Consider the following 26,020-nt stretch of genomic DNA (forward strand, 5'->3'; position numbering starts at 1 on the left):
AGAAGAGAGAAGACACACTTAGACTTGTGTGTGTTGTGTGTGTGTGTGATTCTGTACATTTTTGCATGAATGGCTGTGCGTAAGTGTACATGTGACTATTCAAAGGATTAAAAGTATGTGTGTTAATGTTTCAGGTTTGTGTGTGTGTGTGTGTGTGTACTGTAGGTGTGTTCTTTATATGATGTGCGTGTATGGTGTGGATCTGATTCATTTAGAGATTAGATAGATAGCGATTACCAGTGTCTCTATTCAAAACTTCAAAAGTCTGTCTGTCTGTCTGTCTGTGCGTGTGTCTGTGTGCACATGCATGTGCCTGTGTTTGTGATTCTATAAATACTTGAATGAATGACTGTGTGTGTACATGTCTCAGTGTTTGTAGACCAGACCAACTTACACTTTAAGAACTCCTCTCTGGTTACTGGCTCAGTAAAAACAGCCTTGACATCAGACACTGAGAAAGAAAAAAATGCATTATAACCAAATTATACATAATGTACATATACTGTATACATACACTTCATGTAACCTTTTCTCCTCTTCTAATGAATATAACTGACCTGCTGCAGAGATCTTCATGACTTCCTGCTTGAAGAAATCCTCCAGCTGCCCCTTCAGTGTGGAGACAGATTTCTTCACAGCCTCAAAAGACCAGCTTTGGCTGACAGAGGTGCTGGATAAGTCTTTAGACTGAGGTTGAGGGCTGACTGACTGAAAATTCTTCAAATAAGAGAGAGAGAGAGAGAGATGACTGTATATAAACATAATTATATCTGATCTATAGATATCAGATCTCTGTCCAAAATTGTTATTTTAATGGATTAGCATTGTATACACCATTAATGTCTCATGTAAAATAAGTTGTCCCACATAATATAGTTGGTCGGATTTAGTAAGCAATTTAATGCAGTACAATAGGGTCCCTCCCTTGTGCTTCTATCAAGCAAGGTGTTGAAGACGTCTGATCTAATGCATATTCAAGGTTATATATTGCAGACCTATGACACTGAAAGCAATATTGCAGAGCTTTGGCACTGAATGCAAGAACATTCAACTGAAAACAGACACTTTAATTACCGGTATGTTGTATGTCAATTTAATTAGTATGTTCCAACGAGGATTGTATGATATTGGATATTAAATACTTTGTTTGGTAATATTCGATTTACACTACAGTTACCTTGAGGAAATGGATGTGATCCTCTGTGTGTGAAAGCTGCTCCAGCTCAGCATCTCTCCTCTTCAGCTCAGCAATCTCCTGCTCCAGTTGCTTCAGGAGTCCTTCAGCCCGACTCACCTCAGCCTTCTCCTGAGCTCTGATCAGCTCTGTCACCTCAGAGCGCCTTCTCTCAATGGAGCGGATCATCTCAGTAAACATCCTCTCACTCTCCTCCACTGCTGTCTGTGCAGAGGTCTGTTAGGACACACACAAAGAGGAGGGTCCATCTAAAGCAGCCCTCACTCAGCTCCTCCACACAGCCTGTTACCCACAGTGTGGACCAGAGGAACTGTGACTTAGTATTGCAGACTCCTCTTTGGCTGACTGGATGAGAGCCCTGACTGAGTGTAAACAGTGTTGTGTTCACCACGCAGCTCAGCCCTGCACTCGCACTGACTTGAACCAGCAACTTGCAGCACCTCAGAATGGGAGTCAAGCACGCTAACAAGTGTAAAACCCATAGGCTCTAGCATCTCTTGCTAGCGCGTCTCTTAAGGTGTTGGGAGGGAGGTTTACACACTGCACAGCTACGTACCATCTGGCTACCGTTAGATGAGCTCTGATATGGCCAGCTGCTGTCCTCTCCTCTGGTCAGTACTACATTCTTGTTTGTCCCCAAGTTACAATTAGCTCAATGTTGATAACTGTGCCACCGGGAATGCCTAAGGAGAGCACCTGTTTGTTTATGCAGTTGAAAGGGTCTATAGTTTTCTCAGTACTTACCTTGAGAGTCTCCACAGCCTTCCTCAGCTCCAGCAGCTCCTTCTCTCTCTCCTGGAGTCTCTGCTGGAGTTTCCTCTTGGTCTCCTCCATGTCCTTCTAAATGACACAGTGACAATACCAGACTACACATTACTACATAGTGCTTACACTGTAGTCAATAGTAATTCAATCCTCACATGAAATTTTGATTCATAAATGTAGTCATTAAAAAGCATGTTCCTTTGCAGGATCTGAGCAAACAGTGTCTTCATTGGGACTTGGGAGAAATACCACGTATTTAGTAATGACCCCGACTGTTAATCTTTAACTGGCACAAAGGAGCAGATGGGATCAGTGATAACTGGGAGTTCAGCACATTATTCTGTGTAGCTCTGCTTCTGAAAGAAACATTTAATAAGTAACATAATTTCAGGCAATACACATGACTAGTTTTACGAATGAACATCTGTAGGAATAATAATATTTTTCATTGTATGTCTGATGTAAAATATTGTTATTAGGGCTGTCAAAATAACTGATTAATTTTGATTAATTAATTTGAGAAAAAATAACTGATTAAAAAAATTAGTGCAGATTAACCTTTGACCCCGAGTTCTGTAAAAATTGACTGTAAAATGACGTGCTGCCTGGATCATTGAGAACATTTCTAAAAAGCCTGATGGTGTTGATAAAAATAAAGAAAATAAAAATTGCAGCAAGGAACTTTATATACATCAATGCAAAGAAATAAGTGTTGACATTGAGGGGAGTGTTCATTTATTTTCATTGTGTCCCCTAGGTCATATCTGTGGCCTGAAATGCCTTCTATGTGAAAAAAAAAAAAAAAACTAAAAAGCACTTTTGAATTTATTTCTTCAACATATTAGGTCATATCATAGATTATTATGGCAATTATTTGAAGAGTGAAAATAATAAAAGAGTTTTTGAAGTTAATGTCACAAATGCTGATTATTCAATGATTCATTTGAATGTAAATATTTAAAATACTTTCACAGCAAAAATTATATTTGCGATTAATTTAGATTAATTAATCACAGAGTATGTAATTAATTAGATTATTTTTTTTTATCGATTGACAGACCTAATTGTTATTAGCCTAATGATTAGAAAGGTTTTCCTCTCAAAAAGCACAATATAAACCCCTGGGGCTCCTAATAATAACCACTTGTGGGCTGGAAGATTGTGGTGAAAATTAGTGCAGCATTCTTTACAATGCTCCAAAATATGCAACCCGGCACCTTGCCAACAAAAAAAGACATGAATCATAAAAAACATAAATCAACCAACAGCAGGTTGACACATCAAATACTCTCCAAGACTCCCACACTGAGGGTAGAAAACCCTCACTTTAAACCAGGCCAGTCAATTAGCCTAAATTGGTGCCAATATAACTGGGGACCCATAGGCTACTGCATACATTTACAATAATAGACACATTTGATCCTATAGGATATGACATAAACATAAACATCAGTGCTGGGTCCCTCTGACTCTGACTGAATTGGCATTGCATGAATGATTTATCATTATATGGTAAGTTTTGTAAGGGATACATTCTCCATGGTGTGTGAGCAGTCGCACTAAAAATATCCGCACCTGAACTCCCTCCCGGTGCTTACCTGTTTCTCCGATCTCTCAGCTGCAGCTGAGACAGTGTCATGGCCTTTGTGTTCATCTACCAGACATAGCAAACAGACGCAACTCTGATCTGTGCGACAAAATACCTCCAGAAGCCTCTGGTGCTGAGTGCAGATCTTGTCCTGTAGCTGACCTGTGACATCAACCACGTTGTGTCTTTTCCCTGAGAAGAGTTCATCATGGCGCTGGAGATGAGTTTCGCAGTACGACAACAAACACGCCAGACAGGACTTGACGGCTTTCAGTTTTCTCCCGGTGCAGCTGTCACACTCCACATCTCCAGGTCCAGCAAAACACTGAGGAGAAGCATGTAGCCTACCTTGAATTAAAGTCTTCCTGAACTGTTCCACAAGCTCAGCAACAAAGTTGTTTTTGTTTAAAACAGGTCTCGGAGTGAAAGTCTGTCTGCATTGTGGGCAGCTGTAAACTCCCTTCTGATCTTCCTGATCCCAGCAGCCCTTAATGCAGCCCGTGCAGTAATTGTGTCCACAGTTAAGAGTCACTGGATCCTTCAGTAGATCCAAACAAATCGGACACATAAAAATGTCCTGGTTAATCGAAGTAGCCTCTGCCATTCTTCCTGAGCACGACAATGTTGTTAAATAATTTCAGAAATGTATATATATATATATTTAAACTATTAGAAATAGCATATTTTAGCCATAATTGTCACAAAAGATAAAATAATAGTAGTAGCACATTTCAAATAAAAGCCTTTCGATTTTCTTTGTCCCTCCTGACCTCCTGTGATTACAACAGATTAACATAATTAGTGTCCAACATTTGTATACTTCTATCACCTCAGGGGATAGTTGGGGTCACAAGTCACTGGCACTGTTATTTTGGGGGTCGCGGACTGAAAAGTAGTTTGGGTACCCCTAGTCTAGATCACCACAGTGGCACTAGAAAGGACCCTCACCTCCCTGGCTATGGTGGTGGTGGTGGTTTTGGTCACCTGCTTCCTGCCCAGCAACGTGGCCCAACTGCTTATCTGGGTTAGGGTGTGGTCACACAGGATGAGCAAAGCCGTGGAGGTGGTAAGCGCGGTCTTCCACAGCACACTGACCCTCACCTACCTCAACAGCACACTGACCCTCACCTACGATAGAAATTTGAATTAATGATTCAGAAAATGTAGATTATTTGATGTCACCGGAACATGTCCTGACTTATGGATAGCAAGTTTCATCACTGACACAGTACATTACAGTAAATGCCATTACGTATGTGTACTTATGTGAAACAGGAATACGATCCCAATATTGGTAATGTATACATGTATAGTAATAATCACTTTTCATTATGTATCTGCAAGGAAAGGCACCTGCCTGATATCCACATCTGATCCCCCACACAAAGGGTCATTGTGTGACCTCCACACAGGGGTCTGGCCAAAACATGACTAACTGAACAACAGGTTCTACAGTGTGAAATTAAAGACAAACCTATATATTGCTCCTGGTGATGAACCATTGCTGAATGTTTATTGCACTTCTTTCTCTTCAACAATTTTCAAAATATCATTAGACAGAAAATAGTATGGGGAATTGTGTTATTGTAGGAACGATTCATATAGATTTTTGCAACTGGTGTTTTTTTACTTGCTAGGACCCCTAGTTTTTTTTCTTCATTTTCAGTGCCACAATTCAAGATGGCGGACAATATAGGCGGAAAAATAATATAGGACCTAAAGGATTAAAGTGGTCAACTTTTTGATAAATATACACCTAATAAGGTAGACAAGTGAGATACAGACTATTTTCAAAAGATGTATTGCATCATTTGCCAAAAAAATTTGGAGAAAAATGAAAAAAAGAGAAAAAAAATCTATTATTGAAGAGTTCAACAAAAACATTGTCATTGTACTCAAGTATTTATCCTCACCACTGTCACTGTCTTTTTTTATTGGTGTACATCTCCTCAGAGCCTTCACACCTGCAAAAGTTGCGTGAATGGTAAGTTGTTACTCTTAAGAACACCTTATACTGCCTGTCCCCCAAGGCCATGGGGGGCTTTTGGGGGGCCAGGCCCGCCCTGAAGTCATCTGTGCCCGCCCTGGGACGAGCTTGGCTGCACTAACCAACCCACTTCCCCAGTCCCATAGATTGATTTTGAACACTTATTAAATGTAGGCTTATATTATATGTTTGTTAATCTAGCAAGTAGCAAATAAAACTTGTAAAATCTGTATTATTCCGTAGCTAATCAATCAGGAACATTCAGTAAGCCCATCACCTAAATGGAGAGGAGGTTACGTATGAAGTCTACTTCACTTCCTGCACTAACCCCTGTCATCCGATGACAAATATGCTTATCGTCGCTCGCAGGTAGTCTATCTCATATCGTAGTTAGTTGAGGTAGGCCTAGTAGTTTCTCGGTTTGTTTGATAAGCGTTACTGTTTTTTCTTCTGAGCTATTCTGAGAACAGGAAGTTTATTATCCAGGGACTAAGTTATCCGGTCCCTAACACTCTATCTGAAAGAGAGTGCTATTCATCTGTTAGCAAATGAACGAGGATTTTGGTTTTATTATGGATTTATTTTTGCATTATTTTTTGAATATGACTAGCTCCAATCTCAACAGCACGCCTACTTTTCCCACACGATCTCAGTTACACATATATCCCCTCCTCTCTCCATCCAAGACAGGGCTCTCTTTAAAGGGGCTGCACCATTTTACAACAATTGCATCTACATTTTCATATTAGAATGTTTTGTCATGTGCTTAAACTACACCGTGATCAATTTAAGTTCCTGCCCCTGGAAAGATGTAATGCCCGTCCGTGAATTTGTGTCTGCCGCCAGGTCTGTATACTGCATTGGCTGGCAAGACAACAACACTTCACAAGTTCCACAACAGCCTCTGGTACTGGTGGAGGTTTTGACAGAACAGGAGCCCATTGTCCATCAACAATTTGGCTCCATCCCAGTGATAGTGAGTCAAGAATCTTTGGAGCAAGCACTGTATTTTGTGCCCCAACATTTGCTTGCCTGTGTGCTCTCAGAATTTCAATTTGTCACATGTCTCATGGCGCTTTACAGAGTGTTAAACATTCAGACAGAGCCCATGTTATGGGAGGGAGAAACATATAGGATGAAACCTCAAGCAGATCCACGACTCAAGGGCCTTACTGTCCTGTAACTGACCCATCTGCCTGGGGTCAGTTACAGGAGAGTAAGGTCTATATACAGAGAATAGAACATGGTATTAAGAGCCACCTGAGGTATATGTTACAAAGTGGTTGGATGGTTACATAACCAGTATGATAATGCATGAATCCTATTTAGTGTTAAGTTCAAATAGTCCAGTGTAGGGGATGAATTGTCCATAGGAATTAGGAGTTGTCATCGGGCAAATAGTGGGTTGCTAAGCTGCGCAGGCAGGAATCCGAGCATGGGGACAGCAATAGGCTGATGGTAGGGCAATCATAGGGATGGGATTTCCCTAGTTCCCGAAGTTTTTCCACTCCCTGGTTGGGTTTTAGAGTTTTAAACATGTTCCAACCAAGGGTTTTAGCTGTTTGAAACCATGTTTTGAGGAGCTGACACACAAATTTCTCACATCCAGCTAACACGCCTGGAGATGGATGAGGACCTACTACAAGCCTACAAAGTGTGTTAATGACACCATCATGACCTGATTGACTTGAAACAGAAACCTTTCCTTTCCCACCTGATAAACGGTAAATGGCGGGACAAACGGGTTGACTTTCAATTTCCTGATAGGATAGGATATATACCTGATAGGTCCACGATTCTATACGATGTGATTGCCCTGGCGCTTAAGTTTGGTTTTCCACCTCACAAGCCAGAGAGTTGCTAGGACTACCCTGACTGCAAATTACATTTGCACGCTAAGGGCGTCAAGATTTCTAGGCTGTATCTTTTGTCGCTCTCCAGTGCCCATGATAATGAGACTGTCTTTGTTGATGTCTGGTACCATGGAAGGGCAAGCACCAAGACATCTGTGTGACATATGGGTTTTGCCAAAATGACTTACTGCTACTGCCACCTTTGTGTGTGTGAACTGTGACTGGCAGTTTACATAGTTCAACAGCTTTATGACCAAGGTAGAGGATGAGGTTGGCTTTGGTTTCCTTCGATCCCAGGAAAGCTTTAAAGTCTTTGATTGGTGTAGAGTCTTGTATTTTGTATCCCTTTATCATGTGATTTTCCCATTGTATGGACCTGTCTCTGGTCCTGTCTTTCATGGAGTTTGTGATGGTATAGTTGTTAAATAATAAGTATATGTCATTGTAGCCTCGTTCCTTACTTTCAACATTTTCAAAGAAGCATTCTGCCAGATCTTGGCAACAGTTTATGTCACTTTTCCTGACAACCATCTCCTGCACAACAGCCATGCCATCTATTAAGATGCTATCCAATGTGTGTGTTAATTGCACTGAGCTACTCTCTGTAGATTGTTCAGAGGATGCTGTTTCTGAAACCAGTCACAATTCATGGATGAAGGCAGACTTAGCTGTAGTGGGCAGCATTAGGCGTGATAATCAACAAATTCATATGTTCCCACAATTTCCTGCAAGTCCTGTTAACAGAATTATTGAAGACCAAAGAGCTCATTGTGGACTTCGTGGGGAAGTCTAAAGCTAGCACACACACACCCATTCTCATCAATGGGACTGAAGTGGAGGTATCACCAGCTTCAGATTTCTGGGTGTCCACATCTCTTGGACCTCTCTTGGACCCTCAACACCTCTACCCTGATCAAGAAGGCTTACCAGCATCTCTTCTATCTGAGGAGGCTAAAGAAGGTCCACCGCCTCTTCAGATCCTGGTGAACTTCTACCCCTGCACCAACTGTGTCACAGTTTGGTATGGCAACTGCTCAACGCATTCCTCACTCCCCTCCATTGAGGCCATCCAGGGCAAGCGATGCTTGCATAAGGCGCACAGCAGGTTCAGAGGAAGCTTCTTTTCTGCAGCTGAAGTCCAGTGTGTGTCAGTGTGTGTCAGTATTACAATTATTAAAAGTGTGTGTGTGTGTGTTGGGGGGGTTTGATTTCACAAACACTTGGATAAATGACTGTGTGTACATGTTTGTCTCAGACCAGACTAACTTACACTTTAAGAACTCCTCTCTGGTTACTGGCTCAGTAGAAACAGCCTGGACATCAGACACTGAGAAAGAAGAAATGCATTATAACTAACCAAACTTGAACCAAAGTGAAGATGGAGACGCACTCATTCAAGCATCACTGATCTTCATCAGGATGGGAAGAGCAGGTTCAGAAGACCTTCAGATGTGGGGGCTGCTGGTCTAGTGGTTTGAGATCTGGGCTTCCAAATGGAACACCAAAAGGTTGTGAGTTTGATCCCAGGGGCTGCCACCATTGTGCCTCTGAGCAAGGCACCTAACCCCAAGTTGCTTCAGTAGTTCCTGTAGTTAGTTTACTGTGAGTCTCTCTGGACAAGAGTGTCAGCTAAATGACTTTTCATTTTAATGAAATGTAACCATTTGAATCAATTCTTTAACCCAACAAACTGCAGAGCAAATGGGTCGATTAAGTTGATATATTACACACTGAATTACCAAAACTATCTGGGTACAAATAACACAAGTAAGCATTTGTAAGTCACTTTGCCTAATGAATCATCACACTGTTAGTTATGACCAACATGACCTGTAACAACACGATGTGTAACAACTTATAACATACAACAGAAAAGGAGAAAAGGCTGCACTTAACATAAATTTCAATATTGTATGCCAATTTGACCTTTTCTCCTTGTTCTAATGAATATCTACTTAAGTCCTCAGCTACTGTATTTAAATCTTAAAGGCCTCCAACCTCCCACTGACAAGCAATGGAGATGCCCTCTTTCAAGAGTCCCTCATCTTCATTAGGAGGATAAAGGCATGTTTAGAGGACCTTCAGTTCTAACCCACATGAATCAGTTCTCACAAGACAACTGCAGAAGTAATAGGTCTAACTCTGATCTCCATCAGCTTCTGCCTTTGTCTGTTTTTATAGGTCAATCTATAGATCTAGTCAATAGATTCTAGTGTATTTGCTTTTTTCTCTTAAACCCTTCATAAAAGTCTTACGACATTTTTACCCATAATACATAAAGGGCCTTCATTTTTTAACTCTAAGTCAGGCCTCTAAGGTTTGGCGGCTGAGAAAATGTTTGAAAGACAAATGGATTCAGTGAAACTATCAATCATTTGCTAGACCCCAGATGTAAAGGCTGTTAGAATCAATCAGTAAAGACTTACTGGATGGTGGCATATTCTCCTTACTGTTTGTTCTTCTGACTGGGAGTTCAAGATCAGTATCTGGGAACCAACACAGAGACACTCATTCATCCAGGATCTACAGAACAAACCAACACACATCTTGCTTTGCATATTCTGTATTATCTCCGTGCATCCTCTACCTCTTTGGGAAATGCTTGTTTTTATAATCTGTAGCACGAATGTCTGAAAGTTAGTGTTATTTTGGGGATATAACTTAATGACAGACTTACATTCTAAAGACTGGATGATCTGGATATGTGTCACTGTTGAGAGGAACAGAAAATACAGTCAAAATGAATCCATAATTATTTGAACATAACAGTGCCTTGTAATAGTAGTTGATGCTTGGGTCCCTTCAAGATGTCTCTCCCAACCTGCTGCAGATATCTTATTGCTCCCTCGCTTGAAGATGCCATCGAAGCTGCACCTTCACCGTGGAAACAGATTTCTTCACAGCTTCAAAAGAGAAACTTTCGCTGAATGTCATACTGGTTGAAACTGTTCTGCAAGGACCAGTGACTGACACAACATTCTGCAGAAAGAAACACAAAGAAGGTGAGACAGGCCACCTGAATATTCTGTTTCCCCAAAGGTTGCTGAGATAATGGTACTAATCAGTTGGTTTAGTGTAGTGTATGTGTGTACATTATATAAATACTGTACATACTGCATTTAAAGCAATATAATCTATTTTTACCTCATCACACATCAAACAGCACACATACAGATGTTATTACACACTGTTCATTTGGACATATGTCATATGTTAAGTATCAACTAAATAATCAGTCTTGTCATTTACAAATTTCAGTTTCAGGAGGACAGGTTAATGTTACAGTACCTTGAGGAAATGGATGTGATCGTCTGTGTGTGAAAGCTGCTCCAGCTCAGCATCTCTCCTCTTCAGCTCAGCAATCTCCTGCTCCAGTTGCTTCAGAAGTCCTTCAGCCCGACTCACCTCAGCCTTCTCCTGAGCTCTGATCAGCTCTGTCACCTCAGAGCACCTTCTCTCAATGGAGCGGATCATCTCAGTAAAGATCCTCTCACTGTCCTCCACTGCTGTCTGTGCAGAGCTCTGTTATGAGACACACAAAGAGGAGGGCAGGAGACACACAGAGGGAGGTGAAGCTGAAAGTGTTTCATGGTGTCAGTGGTTCTTTGTGTGCTGTAGAGATAACAGCAGTGGCACAGTTACTCACTGGGCTAACAACAATCTGGCCTAAAGGTGGAATTACAACTTGAAACTGTTGACTCTTTCAATCCCTTGGAGCTCAGCAGTTATATCACAGGCTTACTTTGACCTAAGAATTAATTGTATTTTGCAGCTTAATTACTTCAATTATGTCAATTGATTTTGCAGGTGTCTGCTATTTATCATAAATTCAGCACATATCCATTTATAAGCAATAGACCAAAACAAAATAAATTCTGATAAATGATAATATAGTTATCCATGATCTGTGATATTAATGGCAATAACATTTGAAAGCTTAAACCTTCATCAATCTGCTGTTATCTTCTTACCTTGAGAGTCTCCACAGCCTTCCTAAGCTCCTGCAGCTCCTTCTCTCTCTCCTGGATTCTCTGCTGGAATCTCCTCTGGGTCTGCCCCAACTGATTCTGTTGATAAAAATACAGACATGCTATGCGCAACTATGCATCCTATTTATTCATCAAAATAATGACTACAATTAGGCCAAAGAAATGTATTGATGGCAACACAAACAACATGAACTCATTTCAGGTGGAGAACTGGTATTAAGCTTTAAACCCAAATCAAGCTGACTGTATGCCTGTAAAAAAACATTGGACCTTTTGTGCGGTATCACATTCAGGTTGATACTGCCATGTCTGATATGATGTTTGATAGATTATACAATACGATTTGCACTTTGCACCTGCTACGATTTCCTGGTTCATGTCTTCTCTAATGAGAAAGAGAGTCTGCAGAAAATCAGTAGACTTTACAGTAAGAAGTATAATGTTCTTGTTATAATACAAACACATTAAATGTGTATCAGACCTTTCAAATAAAATTAAGAGTAAACTGTATCTCCCGTACTTACCTGTTTGCTTTTCCTTTCTGCAGCAGCTGAGACTGTGTCATGGCCTTTATGTTCATCCATCATGCACAGATAGCACAGATAACTCTGATCGGTACGACAAAATATTTCGAACACTTTCTTATGACAGAGGCAGATCCTCTCCTGTAGCTGACCTGTGGCATCAATCACTGTGTGTTTTCTTGGATTTACATCATTGTGAACTTTGAAGTGAATGTCACAGTAAGACACCAGACACTCCAGACAGGACTTCACGGCTTTGAGTTTTCTCCCAGTGCAGACATCACACTCCACATCTCCAGGTCCAGCAGAGGTCCTGCGCTACGAATCTATGGACAATGATAGTTGAGCCTCAGTGGTCAGATGTTTTCTATCAGGAGTCTCGAGTCCAGAAGCGTAGCCAGAAATGTTCAAATGGGTGGGCACAGAAAAAAACGTGTGGGCAAAGCCAATTTGATGGAACATAAGAGAGGCCTAGATTAGATACCCCATACAAACAGTGATCATAGGCATGTTATATTTATGACATGAAAGTGGAATTCATTGAACACTTTTGATCACAGCTGACAAATTACACAGAAGCAACCTTAAGTTACCCTTGAACAAGGCACCTAACCCCTCACTGCTTCCCGAGCGCCACTGTTGTTGCAGGCAGCTCACTGCGCCGTGATTAGTGTGTGCTTCACCTCACTGTGTGTTCACTGTGTGCTGATTGTGTTTCACTAATTCACGGATTGGGATAAATGCAGAGACCAAATTTCCCTCACGGGATCAAAAGAGTATACAGTATATACTTATACTTATACTTATACTGAAACATTTTCAACTGGAGCAAAACTGCATGAATGTATTAAAAGTAAAACAGGTTTCACGGCCAAGTATACTTGCGTATACAAGGAATTTGGTCTCTGCATTTATCCCATCCGCGAATTAGTGAACACACAGAGCACACAGTGAGGTGAAGCACACACTAACCCAGAGCAGTAAGCTGCCTTGCTATAGTGGTGCTTGGGGAGCAGTGAGGGGTTAGGTGCCTTGCTCAAGGGCACTTCAGTCGTTCCTACTGGTCGGGGATCGAACTGGCAACCCTCCGGTTGCAAACCCGAAGCCCTAACCAGTAGGCCACGACTGCCTAGCTGACTGATAGCTTCGGCGTGTCACATGAAACACAATTGAGACAATAGATTGACCATATTGGACAACTGCAAAGCCTTATCATAGGCATGTTACATTCATGACATGAAAAGTGGAACTTATTGAACGAAAATGCCAAATTACGCAGTCGGCTAAACATTTAAACTGCGCAAAACTGCATGCACCCAGCATCGGTGCATCACATAAAACACAAATTGAAGCAACAAATTGACCATTGAACAATCTTACGGCAAAGCCTTTCCTTCGGCATGCAACGTTTATGACATAAAAAGTGGAATATGAACGCATTTCATCACACCTGACAATTAAACGGAGCTGTCGGCGGCTTCCAGATTTGACTGATTCTTGAGCTTCAGCAGAGTTTTCCTATTTTTAAATGGTGAACGTAAACGTAAAGAAAGCTCTAAAGGAACGTGGGCAAGACTGGATAAGTAGATCTGGCCTAGGCCCTCGCCCAGGCTCACCATATTACGCCAAGATGCTCGAAGTCTCTGCAGTTCAGATCAGTGTGGTGTGTTAAGAGCCACTGGGTCTGGTGTTAAAGCACCACTATTGTGGTCATGAAGTACGGTCTCCTTGTAAGGTAAGTCTATATTTTGTTACACAGCAGATGTTCCGGGTCTGAGGACCCACCCACATTATTAGGCTTTTAAATCAATACAGCTATAACAATTTATGTAAAAATACTTAACAGATGTTTACTTTAGCTCAATTACCAATGATACAGACATCATTTTTAGTTTATATTTGAGGAAATTCAATTATTAAAAAGGTGAAAAAATAGAAACAAGATTTTTGATCATTATTTTTGATTATTTCTTAGAACTTAGAATCAGAACAGGTGAAAAGGATTGAAATGTAACAACATTCCCGCACACAGACACCTGCACTCAGACACGCACACATACAGACACACACAGACAGACACACACACAGCAGGCCCAGTTAGGAGGAGGACACAGTTAAGGTACATAGTACCTACAATTATTACACTCTGGTCCAGTAGAGCCGAACACCTATTAAATATAGTTATGTGTGTGTGTGTGTGGGTACCATGTAGTCATTGAAAATAAGTTATTTTTCATCTTCTTCACAGAAAATGAGCAAAGGCCAATGAGTTTGACTTAGAAAAAATAATAAATAGCTTATTTTTTCTTTTAACAAACATTGAAAACGGGTCCCACAGACCTGAACACCTTGCAAGGGTTAATTTGACTGTTCTGTTCTTAATTTGACTTATCACACAGAGACAGCAGAGTGTGTGGAGATATGAGAACAGCACTCATGTGTTCTGGTAAAGGCCGTGTTTCAGCATGCCTCAGATGCCTGGCTTTTCAGACACTGTACATCAAATCGGTTTTGCAAGGTTCATCTGTGAACAGATTCTTTAGCAAATAAGGGGAGTCAAGGCCCTGATGTAAAGACACATACTGATCTGTTTCCCCATCTCCCCTTTTCTACACAGTGCACAGGCAAGAGGGGCTTTCAACGTGTGTTATGTTAGTTATGTAGAGTGATGTACACATTTACTGGTGTGCTGTGTGTTACGAATACAAGAGAAAGCAAGCAGTGTTCCAGCACCAGAAATGTTCTTTAATTATGTGTGTGTGTGTGTGTGTGTGTGTGATTGTGTGTGTGAAAAGGGTACAGTTGAAAGTGCTGACAGGCTATATAATGTAATATATAAGTTTGTTTTTCTTTTTATCACAAACACATATATTGGTAGATGTTTTTTCTTTTACCTTGTGTAGAATGTGTTTGTCATGGTTGCATAGTAACAGGTTCGGGGGTATCAATTAGGCATGGTTCTAAAAACAGGAAGTGTGTGTTCGACTGATGTATCGTGCAGTGAGATGTAAAGAGCTCAGATTGGTTTAACCTAACAGTGTTGGTGGATTCATAGCACACTTTACATGGTGTCAGAGATGACAAACGGACTCCCACGATCTGACCCCTGATATTTGATGAAAAATGTCGCGGAAAACTGGATCAAGTTCAAAGGGCGGCGCTTAAGTCTATTGCTCTTGCTTGCTGGCCTTGCAGCCACCACAAAGAAGGTTAGGTACACTTTCCCTAAACCTGGCTGGAGCGATCGCTGGATAAAAATCACGACTCCTTACGTTTGATGAAACGGGACAAAGAAGACCCAGAGGTATTGGTAAAGAAATTTGTCTGTCTACCGTTGAAAAATATCATAATGGACAGGCACGTTTTTAATACTACAAACCAGAAGGAAGGGGAGAATGTACAGTCATATGTGTCCACCTTAAAGTTACTTGCTAAGAAGTGCAACTTTGCTGCCTTGAATGAGGAGCTTATCAGAGATCGCCTGGTGTGCGGCATCCGTAGTGAGACGCTACGCTCGCAACTTCTGAAACAGAAAGACCTCACCCTGCCATCTGCTGTCGAACTGTGCATGCTGCACGAACGTTCCGAGAGCGGCAACAAAGAACTTCTGAAGGGAGAGGTGTGCAATATCGGACGGATGCCCAAATTGGCGGCGCGGAAAACAAGTAAAATGACAGAAGACGCTGTCCTGCTTTCAACAAACGTTGTAATGGCTGTGGAAAAATGAACCATTTTTCAAAGTGCTGTAGATCCAAAGCTGCAGAAGGCAAACCGTATAGGCCTACTACACCGAGGGGTTACACACACAGAGTAAACGAATTAGACTCACAGACAAACCTACCGGACTCCCAGGATGTGTTCTACTGTGAGAGTGTAGAGGTTGTAGCACAGAGAGACAAACTATTCACTACGTTCGTTTCCACAGCAACAAATGAAGAAGTGAATGTTAAAATAGACACTGGATCAAAATATAACATTATGTCAGAAGCTACATTAAAGCGTGTGGACCCCATGGCAGACATTGATCCCTCATTCACAGTTAATTTGATTGCATATGGTGGGCAGGTTATTCAGACCATGGGCTTTGCTACATTAAAGCTGCGCTGTGGTGACATTACCTTTCAGATTGTGAGTCTGAATGTCAAATCACTTCTGGGACTCTCTGACAGTATTAAGCTTGGTCTAGTCAGCATTGGACCTGAAGTCCACACCGTCCAGCAAGAGGCTCCAGAACGCATCAAATACAAAGACCTGTTTGACTGCAATACTATTGGCAAACTACCAGTGATTTACCACATGCGCATTGATGATTCTGTGCACCCAGGCGAGTTCCACTTGCCATGAAGGACAAAGTCAAAGCAGAGCTTGATAGAATGACAAGGCTAGGGGTCATCACACCTGTAGTAGAGGCCACTGAATGGGTGTCGAACATGGTGGCGGCGAGCAAGAAGGATGGACAAGTCAGATTGTGCATAGACCCAGTGCACTTGAATAAAGCTTTGCTCAGACCTCACCATCCTATGAAAACAGTTGAGCAGGTCATTGCAGATATGCCAGAGGCACGAGTGTTCAGTGTGCTGGATGCAAAATGTGGATTCTGGCAGATCCCTCTTGATGAAGAGTCATCAAAACTCACCACATTCATAACCCCAGCTGCCGCTACCGTTTCCTCCGCATGCCTTATGGCATCCACAGGTAGTGAGGTGTTCCAACGCTGCATGGAACAACTCTTTGCAGGGCTTCCATGTGAGATCATTGTGGATGATGTCCTAGTATGGGGAAGGTCCGTGGAGCAGCATGACGAACGTCTCCACAAGATCATGGACAGGATGTCCGCCATCGGCATCAAACTTAACCCTGATAAATGCCGTTTCAGGGTGTCTGAGGTTCCCTATGTTGGACATTTGCTGACAAGCCAAGGGGTCAAACCTGATCCTGAAAAAACTAAGGCCGTTCGCATGATGCCCTCACCACAGGACAAACTTGGATTGCAAAGGTTCCTTGGAATGACCAACTGTATCTGTCCAAGTTCATTCAAAACTACAGTGAGCTCACAGCACCACTGCGTGGTCTCCTTCATCAAGACACAGAATAGTGCTGGCTTGAGCATCATGACGCTGCTTTCTCAAAACTGAAGGACGCACTGACCAGCCCACCAGTGCTGCAGTATTTTGACGTTGCCCAGCCAGTTGTATTGTCAGCTGATGCGTCTCAACATGGACTGGGTGCAGTTTGCCTGCAGCACAACAAGCCAGTGGCGTTTGCCTCTAGGGCCCTCACTGACACTGAGTGCCGCTATGCGCAAATCGAGAAAGAGCTTTTGGCTTTGGTTTTCGCGTGCCAGAAGTTCCATGATTTTATATATGGACGACCGGTGGTAGTGGAAACCGACCACCAGCCTCTTATCACCATATTAAAGAAGCCACTGCACACCGCCTCTGCCCGTCTGCAGAGAATGATGCTGAAGCTCCAGCGGTACAACCTATCAGTCATGTACCGGGGCAAAGAGCTCTATGTGGCAGATACTCTGCTCGAGATCATACTTCCCCTCACAGACCCTGACGCATTACATTGATGGCTATGATGTCCCGGCCATTGATGTGCTGTCCTCCAGGCGGATGGAGGAGCTCAGAAAAGAACACCAATGACCCCACCTGCAAGTGTCTGGCTGACATAATTTCAAGTGGTTGGCCCAGCATCCTCCAAAAGCCTCCCACAGGCTCTGAGGAAAACCATACTACAGCATGAGGGAAGAGCTCACAGTGATAATGGACTGTTGCTGAGAGGTCAGCGATTCATCATTCCACACTCTCTTCAACAGTTCTACCTGAGACAACTACACCAGGGTCACCCTGGAAGTGAAGCCACAAGCAGGGCCAGAGAGTCGCTTATACTGGCCAACAGTAATGCCCGGACATAAAGGGGAGGTGTAATAGGTGTTCACCGCATGGCTCTGAAACCACATCAACAAAGCTCCCTAACCCTCCATGAGATCCCAGACACCGTGGTCCATCACTCTGACAGACATCTTTGAGTGGCGAGAAAAAGGAGGCACTTGGTGCTAGTGGACTCATTACTCTGGCTGGTTTGACACTGATCAGCTCCACAGCTGCACCTAGCTGCAGTCATTAGTAAACTAAAATGCCATTTTGCAACCCATGGCATTCACTACAACTCATGACTGACAATGACAGAACATTCACCAGCAGAGAATTTTTCAGAGTTTGTACATAAATGGGATTTCTCGCGACATCACCAGCAGCCCCACTTATACCCAGTTCAATGGCTTGGCAGAGCGTGCTGTCGCCGGGCCAAACATCTCATGGAAAAATGTGCTCGCTTGAGGGGACTGACTTTCACGCAGCTCTCCTCAACCTCGCAACACTCCAGCGTGATGGCCTACCCTCTCCACAGGCCCAACGCCCACTGCTGTCACGCCTGGGTCTCTGATCCCTTTGACTAAGTCCATGCTGCTCCCCACTGTACAGCAGGGTGTTCACTATCACAAAAATCAGACAGAGGGGAAAGAACACACGACAAGTCAGCACGTGGGTTGGACCCTCTGGAACCAGGCCAGACAGTGAGGATGCAAACGCACGGGCTATGACAAGCTGTCCACGGTGATAAAAAGAGCCTCACAACCCCAACAGCTATTGTGTCCAGGGCTGGGAGACAACCTACGTACGGAACCGTCGCCATCTCCTGAAGACCTCAGAGACCACCAGTGGCCAAACAACACAAGGGCCCCCGGCCAAAGCCAGTCTGAGGGAAGGGCACCTAGCAACACAAGGACTCAACACCACCTGGAAGGGTCCACCAATGCTTTGAAGAACCTTCTACACCACAGGTTCCTTGCAGTCCAGTGGAAGGCCGGAGGAACAGAACAAGGGACTTCGATGTGGGCGTGTAGTAAAGCCCAACTCGAAATACCTGGACTTTGACACTTAATTTACTTTATATAGCCTTGCTTTTATCTTGTTACATGTTGTCTTGTTTCCTCAGGTTGTCAGGGCGTTCTCACTATGCACTGGGACAGTTAAGAGCGGGCAATGTGTTTTTTATAAGTTCAGCTTACCATGTTTATCTACCTCACAAGAACATAAGCCACAGTATTATCTTAAGAAGGGGGATGTAGAATGTGTTGTCATGGTTGCATAGTAACAGGTTCAGGGGGTATCCAAGTGGCGGTTCTAAAACAGGAAGTGTGTGTTCGACTGATGTATCATTACAGCAGGCATTACAGTAAAGAGCTCGGTATTGGTTTCAACCCTAACAGTGTTGGTGGATTCATTACACACTTTTACACCTTGTTTTTTCGACACGTGATCTTCGGTTCAGAAGTCACACGATGGAGTAGTGTGACGTTTTTATCAGCTGATGTTGTTACGGAGGTGTGGAGGTGGACCACCTCTCCTGCTGTCAGTCCACCGCCCCCAGGACTACACTCCAGGTATGGGCTGCAGCATATATGCTCCCTCATCTCTGTTCATCAGTCTTTGGGCTCCGCTTTCTTATTTCGATGCGCCTCCCTTTATCCAGCGGTGGTATCGGTTGTTCTCCTGCTTAATGACTCTAGCATTGTCCCAATCCATGATATGGTTCTCTCGTTTGCAGTGGTCCACCTGTCAAAAAACTGAAATGTGGATCACACCTCCGTAACAACATCAGCTTATAAAAACCGTCACACTACTCCACCGTGTGACCTTCTGATCGAAGACAGAAATTATCACGTTGAAACATGTCAGGAAAAAGAAAAACATCTACCAATATATGTGTCTGTGATAAAAAAAAAACAAACTTATTTATCTCAAGTGTAGACACAATGAATGCAAATACAACTATGCAAATATAATTTAGGGATTTAGGTATTTCAATCATTTTATATGTCTGACACTTAAGCCATTTTATTGGTGTGGAACTGCTAAAACAACTGAAACTAGATGTACATTACATTACATTTACATTTCTTTTGGCGCTTTTTTAACCAAAGTTTAACAACAACATGGTAAAACAGTTTTAACAAAGTTTCTACTAACAACATGGTAAACAGTTTAAGTTTTAGAACAATTCTCAACAATTTTAGGACAGTTTAAAAACATTTAGAGTACAGTAAGAATAAGGCCTCGGTGAGTGTTTTTTTTAACGATTCTACTTGTCAGTTTAAGGCGGCTGGTGAGTGCTAGGATCCAGTAAGACTTGTTGTAAGTGTTGCTATGAGGAGGAGATGTTCTCTAAAGAGCTGGGTCTGTGGTTTTTGAAAGTGGAGAAGGATGTCCCTGCCCTTGTAGGAGGACCTGGCAGTGTTGTTCCTAGTTCCAGGAACAACAGATGAGAAAAGTTTGGATTGGCTTGGATTACCCGATTGGGTAGAGAGCTTAGACGTCGTTCGTCAGAGGAGCGCAGCGGTCTGGAGTAGTGTAAGTCTGTATGAGGGGCATTCAAGTAGGTGGGAGCAGAACCAGAGACCACTTTGTAGGCAAGCGTTAGAACTTGAATTTGATCGCGGGACGCCATAGGTAGCCAGTGTAGCTGGATGAGCAGCGAGGGTAACATGTGCCCTTTTGGGTTGGTTGTAGACCCAGGCGCCCTTGCTCTGGATCATCTGAAGTGGTTTCACTGCGCAGGCTGGGAGACCTGTCAGGAGGGCATTGCAGTAGTCGAGTGCATTGAGATGACTATTGCCTGAACCAGAAGTTGGGTAGCATCTTGAGTCAAGTAAGTCCTGATTTTCCGTCGTGTTGTTGTAGAGTGCTAAACGGCAAGACCGAGGCGACTGAGGCAACATGATCTGAGAAGTTTAGTTGGTTGTCGAGAACAACTCCTAGATTTCTTGCAGTCCTGGTAGGTGAAAAGACAGAGTCAAATTTGATGTTGATGTCATTGGTGTATGGTAGGTTTAGCTGGGATGACCAGCAGTTCAGTCTTTGAGAGGTTCAGCTGGAGGTGGTGTGCCTTCATCCCATGTAGCCATGTCTGAAAGGCAATCCGAGAGATCCGTGCTGAAACCAAGGGGTCATCAGGTGGAAAGGACAGATAGAGTTGTGTGTGAATCTGCATAGCAGTGGTATGGGAAGCCATGCGAAGCCGGATAATCTGTCCCCCTGAGGTGGTGTAGATAGCAAAGAGGAGGGGCCCTAGCACTGAGCCCTGGGGACCCCTGTGGTGAGATGGTGAGTGCAGATAGCTGACCAAGCCATGATTACACACGTTAAACTTGGCGTCCTGTGGAGGTAGGATTCAAACCAGGAGAGAGCAGAACCGGAGATTCCCATGTCAGCTTGGTAGTATAGAGAGAAGGATCACGATTGATTAACCGTGTCAAAGGCAGCCGACATAAGTCAAGCAGAATGAGTACTGATGACCGGCGGTCGCCTGGCTTCTTTAAGGCTTCTGTTACAGACAGCAGAGCCGTTTGGTGTAGAGTGGCCTTTTGAACCCAGACTGATTTGGATCAGAAGGTTGTTCCGGAAAGGAAGTCAGAGACCTGTTTGGAGACTGCTGGATTTCAAATGCCTTTGGATAGGAAAGGCAGTAGTGAGAACGGTGGATTCTCGACTTGAGCAGGGTTGAAAGCTTTCTTAAATAGCAGTGTTACCAGGCCATTTTGAGCGCTGTTGGAAATGTGCGGAGGTTACTTGAGCATTGAACAGTGATCAGTATGTGAGTGATGGTCAGGCTGATGGACTGAAGTAGGCTGCAAGGTATAGGGTCCAGCGAGCATGTGGTAGGACGGCTGCATGTCAGGAGTCTGGATACTTCACTCGGAGGGTGTGAATGCTGAAAAAGGTGTTTGTAGTCCCTAGAGGTTATAGAGGTGCGGTATCACAGGTCAGATCGTTGAGTGGGCATGTAGAGAATTGACTGCTGATTGTAGCCGCTTTGTTTTGTAAAAAATGAGGCGAGGCTATCTGCAGTAAAGGCTGGATGGAGGGAGGAGGCAGCTGAGGGTTGGTAGCGATTTGAAAGGTTGAAAGTTTTGAGTGTCTGTCTGTGGCTGTTGATTTTGTCATTGTAGAAAGCCGTCTTAGCAGCAGTGTTGCTGGCTGAGAAGGAGGTCAGGAAGTGTCCTGGTAGTTTTTGAGGGTTGTCAGTTAGTTTGGATTTCCTCTCAGCGGCTCTGAGTTTGGTCTGGCGATGGGAGGGTATCATTTAGCCATGGATGAGAATGTTTGGATCGAGCTGGCCTTGTGGTAGAGGGGCACAGCTCGTCTGGACACGAGGTCAGTGTGGAGCAGGCGAGTCTGTGGCCTCATTAACCTCAGAAGAGGAGGTGTTGAGTGGAGGGTAGACCCGGAGGCAACCACAGAGGGAGTCTGCGTTGGAGACAGGTTCGGATGTTGCGGCGGAACGTGACCATCGGCTGAGAGCGGAGGCTGTTCTATCAGGCTGGCGTTGAACTGGATGAAGAAGTGGTCAGAAGATGGATGGAAGCGTCACCTTGCGGGGGTGTCTGTGCTGCAGTTCGAGTGAAGATCAAGTCAAGCTCTTTGCCAGCTTTGAGTCGGTGGGCTTTTGGGACCAGTTTGAGGTCAAAGGTGGATCAGGGGCAAAAAAGTCCGCTGAGCCTGGGGCATCTAAGTGGATGTTCATATCACCGAGAACAAAAAGGCGGACAGTCATGCTCAGGGATGGAGGATAGCAGAGTGTCAGGATTCGTCAATAAAAATTCGCCCTATGGTTGGCCTGGAGGTATTAGATGACCAGCACGTAGAGTTTTGCTGGAAGCGATCACTGTGATGGCATGGAATTCGAATAGGACATATTTGTTTTGAAGGCAGTGGCGGGGTGAATTTCCATTTTTGTTGGAGATCAACAGGCCCGTCCGCCTCCTCGTCCAGATAGGCGAGGGGTGTGGGATAGTGTAAGGTTAGTGGAAGTGCAGCGGGGTGGCAGTGTTCTCTGGTTTGATCAAGTCTCAGTGAGAGCAAGGAGTTCAATGAAGGTGGTTGGCATAGCCAGCTATGAAGTCGGTTTTGTTGACTGGGGTTGACAGTTCCACAAGCCCATGGAGAAGAGGTTTCTGTAGTAAGGACCGTTTAAGTTGCTGGAGGTTAAAGGCGATTTCTGCCTTTTGGCATGATGATGCCGTTTTTCTGCGATGGCGGTGATAACAGATATGGTGGAATGGCACATTTTGACTTTGTCGGTGCCTGTGCTCGGTGACCTTACACAGGTAAACTTGCTTGTCTTGACCCGCGTCCGTCTTAAGCGAGGGCTGGCGGCTTATGCTGCGCTTCAGCAGCAGCCACTATTATTATGCTGACAGGAATTGCATGCAGCTGTCACCGTGTCTCACTAATGATGAATCAGCGTAGACCGCCCTCTGGCGTTCGCACAGCTTAGATTGTTCAAAGGGTGTTAATTACTGTCAACTGAAAGTCCGCTCGCTCACACCGACCGAAACTCTCAGTTTCAAAGTAGCCTCCTCCCTCAGCTGTTCCCCAAAGCGCCCAGAGTCAATTCTAAACAATTGGGAGGATTGGCCAGTAGTAGCCTATGTGTTCTTGCTTTCTCTCTCCCAACTCACTGCAGTTGTTGTCAGAGCGGTACAAAATATGACCGCCGCCCAGTCCAGCACATGTTTTCCACAAAATAAGTCAGCTGAAAGGCATATATGATTCTAACTGTCTCACTGAATTGCATTATGCACACTCAATTCTCACTGGTATCTGCTAGACAACAAGTACCAAAACATGATTAGTTCATAGATTTCACATGTAATATACATTTTATACAACCCCACCCCATCTTGCCTGTTCATAATTCTGAGAAATTCTTGAATTGTGTGCATGTGTGCGTGTTTATGTTTATGTGTGTGTGGGTGTGTGTGCGTGCATGTGCATGTGCTTGTGTGTTTGCCTGTTTATGTGCCTGTGTGTGTGCATGTGCATGCATGCGTATATATGTCTACTGTGTGAGTATGTGTTATCGTGGGATTACTGTGAATGTATGTGTGTGTGCGTGTGTATCTGTTTATGCACATGTGTGCATATGGAATGGAGTTTACATGACCCCTGGAGGCAAACATACATAAAAAAATTGGTCATCCTAGGCCCTACGGTTCTCAAGATATTCACAGAAAACTGTGTCTGCCCTACCCTCCTTTCGGGGGTCCAGTCCAGTGGGGGGCTACAGATCAAAGCAGCGATGGTTCCATGCTATCCATGTGGGGTTACATGCCCATCAAGTTTCTTGTACCCCGGTCTTTCAGTGTCCCGGGAATCCTTGTTGGTGTACGGTCACTAAATGTACACATTAATTATTTTATTGTAAGGCCCCCATGAACAAAGTCCACGAAACTTGGCATGCATTGGAGGGTGTCATAATGATCCTACACTTTCAATTTCATGCAGTTTTGACCATGTCAGCCAGAGATATTGTGATGAAAACACCTAATGTTTTTGCTTTTTTAATTTTTAACTAGGTGGTAGCTATACATGAAATAAGTGGTAATGGGATAGGTTGACATGCCCCCTTAAGACCAACATACAAAAAAAAGGTGGACCTACTAGGCCCTACAGTTCTCGAGATATTCACAGAAAACGGTCTCCGGCCACCTACAGGCCAGTTGGTGTATAGTAACATAAATTAATTTGTTGTGTGGCCCCCCATGAACGGAATTCCACGAAACTTGGCGTGCATTCAGAGGGTGTCATAATGATCCTACACTTCAATTTTGTGCAGTTTTGACTATGTTAGGTCACAGATACCTGCGATTACAACCTCATTTTTACTTTTTTGTGTTTAACTAGGTGGTGCTATACATGAAATGAGTGGTTATGGAATGGGTTGACATGGCCCTTTGAGATCAACATACAAAAAAATAGTCCTCCTAAACCCTACGGTTCTCGAGATATTCAGAAACACAGAAAACTGTGTCTGCCCTACCCTCCTTTCGGGGGGTCCAGTCCAGCGGCGGGGCTACAGATCAAAACGAAAAAAGGAGGTTCCATGCTATCCATGTGGGGTTACATGCCCACCAAGTTTCGTGTACCCCGGTCTTACAGTGTCCCGGGAATCCTTGGCGGAAATTTGGACATGCGAAAAAGGGTCCCACAGACCTGAACAACTTGCAAGGGTCCATAGCTGTCCCTGTGCACAAACCTTCAGTTGAACAGGTGCAGGTAAGGCAGGTAAGTATAATCCAAGAGTGAAAGATCAAGAATCACCGCACACTGATCACTATTACCTTAATTTTTAAGCAAAAAATAAAAATTAAGTTAATAGTGATCAGTGTGCGGTGATTCTTGATCTTTCAACCTTGCAAGGGTTAATTTCACTGTTCTGTTCTTAATTTGATTAATCACACAGAGACAGCAGAGAGAGGGTGTGGAAGCAGTGGAATAAACATGTTTATACATGACTGGATGTGATCTGTGAATGCATAGATATGTAAACATGGATGCCCATGCCGCATTGTCCATTGAGTCCTATTAGAAGGAATATGTCAACGCGGCCGCCATATTGGTAGGTGCAACACTTGCCTGTAAATGAATGGAGACTTATGATGAGCTGAAGGAATTTGGGCTATAAAGTTGCCAAGTAGCCTGATGAGCCAGACCCACATCTAGATGTTGGGTCTGGGAACTCCACCGATGCATGGGACTCAATCCGAGGGGGCAGGATAAGCGATTTGTCTTTCAAATTCCCTCTAATGCATAATGGGACTATGACTTCAGTGCCATTCTTTGTTCTCTTCTCAAATAAAAGCTTAACTCCAGGTCTTTAAGAGTCACGGCCAAAGCCAATTCGAAAGACTGCTATTTACCAGCAGCGGCAGCCATCTCCTTTGTTTTCAAGAAGCAGGGATTTCACACGGAACCGTCACAACTCTTTAGTCATTTATGTTAAGCTCACCGACTCTATACACAATGTGATTGGCCTGACTAGAGTTTGTTTTTTCCAGTTTGCAAGCCAACGGAGAGTTGCTAGACGACCCTGGCTGCAAATTACATTTGCTGCCGCTAGGAAGTCTAGATTTCTAGGCTACTTGCCAAGGTGATCTGAGGTTGGCAACTCCCTAAATCTGACCAGAAGTGGTCAGTAACATCTCAGAATGTACGCCTTGGAAACTACCCTTTATTCTGTTCTATTGCAATAAGAATATATGTCAATGTAA

General features: G+C 43.5%; 2 protein-coding genes across 2 annotated transcripts in view; one reads left to right on the forward strand and one right to left on the reverse strand.

The window, feature by feature from the left end:
• Positions 1-4,164, reverse strand: part of LOC125294526 (E3 ubiquitin-protein ligase TRIM47-like) — a 5,702-nt gene extending 1,538 nt beyond the window's left edge. Inside the window, exons 1-5 of the mRNA XM_048243358.1 lie at positions 3,559-4,164; positions 1,940-2,035; positions 1,178-1,411; positions 558-717; positions 362-451 (exon numbers count right to left, since the gene is read on the reverse strand). Coding sequence (XP_048099315.1) covers positions 362-451; positions 558-717; positions 1,178-1,411; positions 1,940-2,035; positions 3,559-4,152 — 1,174 coding nt within the window. The 5' untranslated portion in view covers positions 4,153-4,164. The remainder of the gene's footprint in view (positions 1-361; positions 452-557; positions 718-1,177; positions 1,412-1,939; positions 2,036-3,558) is intronic.
• ikbkb (inhibitor of nuclear factor kappa B kinase subunit beta) overlaps positions 1-26,020 on the forward strand; it is a 91,305-nt gene that overhangs the window by 32,636 nt on the left and 32,649 nt on the right.

Source organism: Alosa alosa, chromosome 5 (genome assembly GCF_017589495.1).
Source record: "Alosa alosa isolate M-15738 ecotype Scorff River chromosome 5, AALO_Geno_1.1, whole genome shotgun sequence".
Classification (NCBI taxonomy): Eukaryota; Metazoa; Chordata; class Actinopteri; order Clupeiformes; family Clupeidae; genus Alosa; species Alosa alosa.